Source organism: Silene latifolia, chromosome Y, assembly GCF_048544455.1.
Source record: "Silene latifolia isolate original U9 population chromosome Y, ASM4854445v1, whole genome shotgun sequence".
NCBI classification, from domain to species: domain Eukaryota; kingdom Viridiplantae; phylum Streptophyta; class Magnoliopsida; order Caryophyllales; family Caryophyllaceae; genus Silene; species Silene latifolia.
This window is the reverse complement of record NC_133538.1, coordinates 444281409-444289747: the sequence shown is the minus strand read 5'-3', so window position 1 is coordinate 444289747 and position 8339 is coordinate 444281409. Positions and strand designations below refer to the sequence as shown.

The 8339-nt window shown below is 47.8% G+C and overlaps 1 protein-coding gene across 1 annotated transcript; it reads left to right on the top strand.

The window, feature by feature from the left end:
• Nucleotides 1-4695: 4695 nt before the first annotated feature.
• Nucleotides 4696-5582, top strand: LOC141632716 (uncharacterized). The gene is made up of 2 exons (XM_074445235.1): nucleotides 4696-5484; nucleotides 5544-5582. Exons 1-2 carry the CDS (start codon nucleotides 4696-4698, stop codon nucleotides 5580-5582), a joined length of 828 nt encoding a protein of 275 aa, XP_074301336.1.
• The last annotated feature ends 2757 nt before the right edge of the window (nucleotides 5583-8339 follow it).

Genomic DNA, 8339 nt, shown 5'->3' with positions numbered 1-8339 from the left:
ATTTACAATTTTTGTGAAGTGACACGTGGCAAGCATCGATAGGCAGAGATGAAACCAAGAGGATATGTGACGTGGCAAGAGGAGGACCATAGGATTAAGAGCAAAGAAGCACATGTGGGAATTGAAAGAAACACAAGTCAAAAGAGGAAATATCAGCAACAAATTAAGAAAGAGAAAGTCAAAGCCCATAAATGACCCCTTGATTTGAGAAGCCGTTATCACCTACCAGGGAGAAAAATCCGGGAGGAGCCGGAGGAAGTAAACCCTAGAAGAGGTATCTATAAAGGGGAGGCCAAGCAAATCAGATAGGGGGACACATTCCGTATTCTAAAATTATTAAGCAATATTCGATCATTAGAGCAGATACTTTGATACTGTTTCCTTACTTGCTAAAACAATTCGATCATAGTGCAAATATTGGCGGGATTCCGACTCCCCCGCGGTTGTTCCCACATTGGGTTTTCCGCGTCACCAAAATCCGTTGTGTTAATTCTCTTTCCATTGTTTTTATACTCGTTTGCATCATCAACCTTAAATTTGTTCGCAACTACAGATCGATCACTTTTACCTACAAATTAAATTGACTACTTGGTGAATTTTTACCAAAACAATTTGGCGCTAGTGATCATTTTTCCATAAGCCAAAACTCAGCAATCCGTTCATCGCCATGTATGGAGCCAGTTCGAGTCCGTCCAGCACCCATGGGGCATCCCCTCAATCTTCTGGTGGGAGGCCTCTCCCAGCAACCACGAGACAAATCACCGCGTCACCAGCGACCAGCCAGATAGCCTCAGTCAGCGCATCTCCCAAAACCATGCCACCGCCTTTCAAGCCACCGCAGGTGCCTAAAGCATCGGCAGCACCCAGTATGACGAAATCCAGCAGGGAAAGCAGTCCCAGCAGAAGCGAAGTCCTTGCTAGGGCCCAGGTCCAAGAGGCAATATCAGGAGGAATTCCTAAGAAATCAGGAGCCTCATCACCAGATCCAATGCGAGTGGTGTTAGAAGGAATGGATACCCTGCACCGGACCATTGAAAGCTTGAGGAGGGACAATCAAGATCTCAGAAACCAGATCGCAATGGTGGCCCAGGCTAGGCCAGCATCTGCTCCACTGCCTCCACCTTCTGAGAACGCGGCTTCAGCCACCAGTGGAGGGTCGCTCCAGCAGATTCCACCAGAACTGGTCACTAGATTGGATTTCGAAGGAGTGCCACCCAGAGGAGCCATCGAGCCCAGCGCACTGGGGTTCCTGTCTTTTGATCGGCCACCCAGCCTGCAGCAGACTCCAGGTAGTACTTTGTCCAATAGCTTACCAGGGACTAACTTGCAATCTTTTGCAGGAACACCCGTCCAGCAGGCGGCAGGATGGAATCCAGGACCCAGCACTAGCATGCTGAATCCAGCAAGCGGTCATTTCTATGGAGGAACCTGGCTGGGAGGAACCTCTTCTCAGCAGGCACCCGATTTGCAACCAGGAACCATCATTCACGCGACGCCTTTGGCGAGTCAACCAGGCAGTCAGTTCCCAGGAGGAGCATGGTTTGGAGGTACACCTATTGGCTCTTGTCCACCTGCCTCTAACCCTCTTGCAGGAACAGGAAGCTTGCTGGAGCAGCAGTACCAGGAGTTAAGGGACCTGATGTACAGGATTCCAGGCGTAGCACGACCCCTGGAAAAGGCAGCACGTGATAGCTACGCAGACTCTTCTTTTGTGGACGACATAGCCCTCGTCGGTGTCCCCAAAGGATGTGTGCCACCAGCCATGACGCTTTACGACGGAACCACGGATCCTCTCGATCATATCAACCACTACAAGCAGAAGATGATGGTGATAACTGCGACAGGATCCCTGAAGGAAGCTTGTATGTGTAAAGGGTTTGGATCCACACTATCCGGAGAAGCCTTGCAGTGGTTCGTCAGCCTGCCCAATAAAAGCATATAGCCTGCTTCGCCGACTTAGTCAACGCCTTCCACCAGCAGTTCGCTAGTAGCCGCAGACCAGAAAAGCAAACCAGCGACCTGTATTGGATAGTACAAGGACCCGAAAAGACTACCAGAGATTTTATGAACATGTTCAACAGAGAGAAGGTGGCAATTCCCCGGTGTGACATGGCCACAACTATCGAAGCCTTCCGCCAAGGACTCCATCAGGACTCAGATTTATACAAAGACCTAACCAAATATCCATGCACTACCTTCGAAGAAGTACAAACAAAAGCAATTGCCGTTATGAGACTGGAAGAAGATTCAGGACCCAGGAGAGCTACATACGGCACAGACAATACACCCAGAAAGGCACATGTGGAGATGCAGAGCGAAAGAGCCAAACCCTACAGCAAACCTGTGAACAAAGTCTCCGAGGGCTCAGGAGGGAAGAATAACTCTGAGCCACCTCCGAAAGTAAGTGAATATAAATTTTTAACTAACCTTGCAGGAGTGCTCAGGGCCCTGAAGGAGATACGTGGAGTCAGATGGCCCAGGAAGCGGACCGACGAGCGTCCCAACGATAAAATAGATTCCAGCAAGAAGTGCGAGTACCACGATGACATAGGCCATGACACCGATGAATGCTACACCTTGAGAAGAGAAGTCAAATTTTAGTATGATCGAGGAAACCTGGACCATATCTTACCAGGAGGCTCCACCAAAGTAAACTCCACTAACCAGGTTCTGCCCTCCCCTCCTCCTGTGTGCACTATAATTGTGAATGTTATTACAGGAGGATCGGAATTGTGCGGCTTGACTTACTCAGCAGCCAAAAGGCACGCCACGCAAACCAAAAGAGACAAGCCAGAATTCTCCTATAGAATCAGCCGCCAGGACCTTCCAGCAGTCACCTTTGATGAGACGGATGCAAAAACCGTCCAAGAGCAGCACCATGACGCCCTGATCATCACCCTCCCTATAGGTAACTGCGAGGTGAAAAAGATTCTGGTGGATACAGGAAGCTATGTCAATTTGATCATGTTGGAAACACTCAAAGGCATGGGATTCAGCGAGAAAGATCTAGCAACGAAAGAAATCCCCTTGGTTGGTTTCAGCGGTGAAACAAAACATTCTTTAGGAGAAATTGTCATCCCAACCTATGCCAAAGGAGTCAACAAGTAGGTAAGATACTTGGTTATTGATGGGCCATCTACTTATAATGTGATTCATGGAAGGCCCTGGATCCACGAAATGAAGGCAATACCCTACACCTACCACAAGTGTTTGAAATTTCTTACACCCTGGGGAGTGCAAGAGATACGTGGAGACCAGGAGGATGCTAAGAATTTTTACAAGGTAGCCCTAAAGGCAACAGCCCGTCCATCTGCATAGCAATTCCAGAGCCAATGCATCTAGGAGGAATACATCGAGCCTCCTCAGGTAGAGTTAGACAAATTTAGCCTGGACGCGCTGCAACCAGAGCGAACCATACTTATTGGATTAGAATTCACAGGTAATGTCTGCCAGGAACTTGTTCAATTATTAAAAACTAATATGGATTGATTTGCTTGGTCCCACAACGACATGGTAGGAATAGATCCTAGCGTTATAACACACAAGTTAAGTGTGGATCCAAGTTATAAACCTGTCCAACAGAAGAGAAGGAAGTTTGCCTCCGAGAGGAACCAGGTGATAAACCAGGAGGTAGACAACCTGCTCGCTGCTAAAAAAATCAGGGAAGTCAAGTACCCGAAGTGACTATCTAATGTGATGGTAGTTCCAAAGAAGAATGGGAAGTGGAGAGTTTGCGTTGATTTTATAGATCTAAATAAAGCTTGCCCTAAGGACCCATTCCCCCTACCGCACATATACACCATGGTGGATGCTACAGCCGGCCATGAGATGCTCACATTCCTTGATGCTTGGAGTGGCTACAACCAGATCAAGATGCACCCTCATCATCAGGAGAAAACAGCGTTCAGGTCATAGCGAGGTATCTATTGTTATAATGTAATGCCTTTTGGTCTAAAGAATGCAGGATCCACCTATCAACGGCTGGTAAACACGATGTTTACAGAGCAAATAGGCCGCACCATGGAGGTATACATCGATGATATGGTGGTAAAATCAAAGCAAGTTGTACAACACGCCGAGCATCTGGCTGACACCTTCAGCACCCTGAGAAAGTATAAAATGAAGCCAAACCCGTCAAAGTGTACTTTTGGAGTCTCCAGTGGAAAGTTCCTAGGATACATGGTTACCCAGTGGGGGATAGAAGCCATCACTGATCAAATCAGGGCCATACTCCAGCTAGAGTCACCTCAAAAGCTGAAGGATGTGCATCGCCTGACAGGACGAGTGGCTGCTCTGAATAGATTCATAGCAAGGTCCTCGGACAGATGCAGACTGTTCTACGACATCTTGAGGAAGAGCCAGAGATTCGAATGGACGGAGGAGCATGAGAGGGCACTCAGCGAGCTAAAACGATATCTCAGCTCTCTACCCCTCATGTCAAAGCCGGAACCCGGGGAGCCCTTGTTCTTGTATCTCTCAGTAACTGAGGTGGTAGTCAGTGCGGTACTAGTTTGAGAGCAGGAAGGAGCAAAGCATCCGGTATACTACGTCAGTAAGTCTCTGCTGCCTGTAGAGACCAGGTACACCTCACTTGAAAAACTCGTACTCGCACTCGTTACAGCTTCCTATAAGTTGAGTCCTTATTTTGAGTCACATACTATCTCTGTGATAAATAATTATCCTCTCAAGGCTATAATGAGAAAACCAGAACTGTCAGAGAGAATGGCCAAATGGTCCGTGCATCTAAGTGGCTATGACCTGAAACTCGAACCCCGTGCGACAATCAAGTCCCAGGCTCTGGCAGACTTCGTCTTCGACTTCTGCCCATCCCTCCAAACACAGGCTGAGAAGGATATTCTTACCCTGGAGGAAGACAAAGGGGAGCAGGTGTGGGAGCTGAATGTGGATGGAGCCTCCAACGTGAAGGGAGCAGGAGTTGGCTTGGTCCTCAAATCACCCCAAGGGGACCTCCTGGTCCAGGCAGTTCGATGCGAATTCAAAGCTACCAACAACGAGGCAGAATACGAAGCCTTGATCCTGGGCCTACAGCTGGCCCTGGATTTAAAAATCAGGCACCTCAAGGTATACAGCGACTCCCAAATTATTGTAAACCATGTGAATAACTCTTATGCAGCTAGGGACCCCACAATGATGGCCTACCTAGAAGTAGCGAAAGAGTTGAAACTCAGGTTCGCCACCCTCGATATCAAGCAAATCCTTAGGGACCAGAATGTGGAGGCAGACGCCTTAGCTGCTCTGGGGGCAACGTTCAAACCAGGTACAATCTCTACCTTACCTCTCATCCACGTACTAGAACCTGCGATATCAAAAGTAGGGCAGGACGAAGGAAACAAAACTGGCTCGCAGCAATTGCAGGAAACAGGGGTGTTAACCAACACCGCCGGTCAGGAGGATGCTGCTGACTGGAGGAAGCCCTACCAAGACTGGTTGCAGAATGACATACTACCAGCAGACAAAAAAGAGGTAAGAAGCTTTAAAATGAAAGCCTCCAGATTTGTGCTAATTGATGGCATTTTGTTCAGGAAATCCCTCGCAGGACCCTACCTGAGATGCCTGGATAGGGAGGAGTCCCAGGCGGTTTTGCATGCTCTCCACAGTGGTGAATGTGGAAACCATGCAGGGGGCAAGAGCCTGTCCAATAAGGCCCTCAGACAGGGGTACTTTTGGCCAAGGATGCGCAAAGATGCCATGGAATACGCAAATAAGTGTGATGCCTGTCAAAGACATGCACCAGTCAGCCACCAGCCTACAGAGCCCCTGCACCCAGTTATTTCACCTTGGCCCTTTATGAAATGGGGGATGGATATAGTGGGACCACTGCCTAAGGCGCCAGGAAACAAGGTCTACATGCTCGCCATGACGGACTACTTCTCCAAGTGGATAGAGGCAGAGTCATCCTCTCAGGTCACTGAAACCCAGGTTATATCTTTCATTAAACGCAATATCATCTGTAGGTTTGGCATCCCATTCGAAATAATATGCGATAACGGATATCAGTTTATTGGAAACAAGACAGAAGCATTTTGTGCTAGGTGGAATATTTCATTGCAGAAATCTACCCCCAGGAACCCCCAGTCCAATGGACAAGCGGAGTCCATCAACAAAATTATAGTAGAGAACCTAAGAAAGAAGCTGGAAGAGATTGGGGGCAAATGGGCAGAGGAGCTACCACTAGTCCTATGGGCCGACAGGACCACCCCTAAGGTAGAAACAGGGCAAACTCCTTTCAGCCTAGTGTTCGGAGCCGAGGCAGTTATCCCATCAGAAGTTATGGTCCCTACCCACAGATACGGGTGCCTAACAGAGGAGCGGAATCAAGTAGAAATGGCGAGCAACCTAGATACGGTGGATGAGCTCAGAACCAGCGCCCAGATCAGGATGGCTTCATACAGACAAACAGTAGTCAGGAGCTACAACAAAAACGTAAAGGTCAGGACCCTGCAAGTAGGAGACCTGATCCTGAGGAAAGTCTTCCAGAACACTAAAAACCATCGAGCAGACAAATATGCCTACAACTGGGAAGGACCATATCAGGTGGAAAGTGTCGTTGGAAATGGGGCCTATAGGCTCATGACAATGGAAGGGCAAATAGTTCCCAGATCCTGCAATATCATCCACCTGAAAAAATATTACATCTGAAATGACCAACGCAGTCAGCAACCAGTCACGTAGCCTGCCAGATACAGCCCTGCCAGGTCCCAGGTTTTGCTAAGTGTTCCTATTTTTCTAAGAGCCCTGATTTCTGATTAGCCTTCATAAATTTTTTCTTTTTTAGGTTCCCACTCAAAACATTTGACTTTAACTTCCGTTAGTATGCTTAGACTTTTAAAACTATAAATAATTTTAAGCATGTTTTAAGCGTTATGGATCTTAAAACCTAAGCTTATCAATAGTACATTTTCGAGACCTACTTTTAAACTTTTTGAAATCATGTGCGTGGAAAAAAGGAGCTTGCAAAAACTAATCTGGCGGAGTTTGCATTTCTATACAGTAAAGCGCGGACTTGTGGCTAAGTACCCACAGATCGGACGAACGAGGCTCCTGCACTACTTAGCACCCACGCAAGCGAGGTTCCTCTGAACAGAGGGGCAATTAGATCCCAGAGCCTCCAATCAACGAAAGTCGGTAACAAAACAGCGAAAAAAGGTGCATGCACGATAAAACGAAGGTATGCCTAAAACGGCAGAATATTAACTAGACGCCTGAAACTGCAGAGTATCAAAATATGCCTTGCTCCCATGAGCAAAGCCAAAACACACCGAAAATTGTCTGAAAACTAACAAAGTTTCATGCCACACAGGACCCAAAAAATAAAAAACAGAAAGCAGAAAGAAAACTGGTTCCAGGAACCTCATCAGTCCAGCAGGACATGTTCCACCCCCTTAGCAGCAGCTGACACATCTTCAGGAGCAGGCTGGGATGTGGAGACAGGCCCATCAGCGAGGTTGCCCTCAGGAGCCAGGCTGTCAGCAGGATGGGTTCCTCCTTGGACTTCTTCCTCCTCAGCAGCAGAAAATCCATCCTCCTCTAAAGCGTCAATCTCGAAGTCGGACAAAACTCCTAGATCGATGTTTTCGGGGAAGGAATCAGCAAACAACCTCTCTTCCTCCTCCAAATTCCAGGACAGGTGCTTCCCTTCCTTGAACTTTTTGATGCAAGCAATCTTCATCTCCCAGGAAGAGCAGGCTGCAGCGTCGGTCAGGGCCCTGGATAGGTTTGCCTTCTTCTCTTTCAGGACCTTGTTCTCAGCGGTCAGGGAATTGTTAGCCTCCAGGACTTGGGCAAGATGCTCCTCAGACTCCTTCAAGCTGTTGCGAGTTGAGTTAATCTCCCCTCGGAGATTAGCCTTCTCCTTTCTCTCTGCGTCAAGCTGATCAAGAAGCTCCTTCTTTTCCGTCTGAAGGAGACATACATTATATTCAAGTTGAACAAGTTTCTCCTGAAGGAGGAGAGATATCTGCAGTGACTGGAAAAAATAAGGGGTATCAAAACGAGCAATCGACAAAAAAAAAAAAAAAAAAAGAAAAAAAAGGGGGCCTTTATCTCAAAAGCATGTTCAGCTTCCAGATCCGCCATTTATTTTAGAGGTTTCTTCTCTAGTGATGAGCGAGGACCGGGGAGCATCAACCGCCCCAAATAAGGCCAATGCCTGAGGGCCCTAGAACGATCGAATCCCTCTGGGAGCTTCAGGGTCATTTCAGCAAGAGGAGCACTGGGAGCCACAGGGGTAGGAGGCTCTCTATTTTCAGGGGGCAGAGACGCTAGAGGTGTAATCTCAACAGGGATAAAATCGGAAGAGGTAGCTGGCCTCTTCGAGC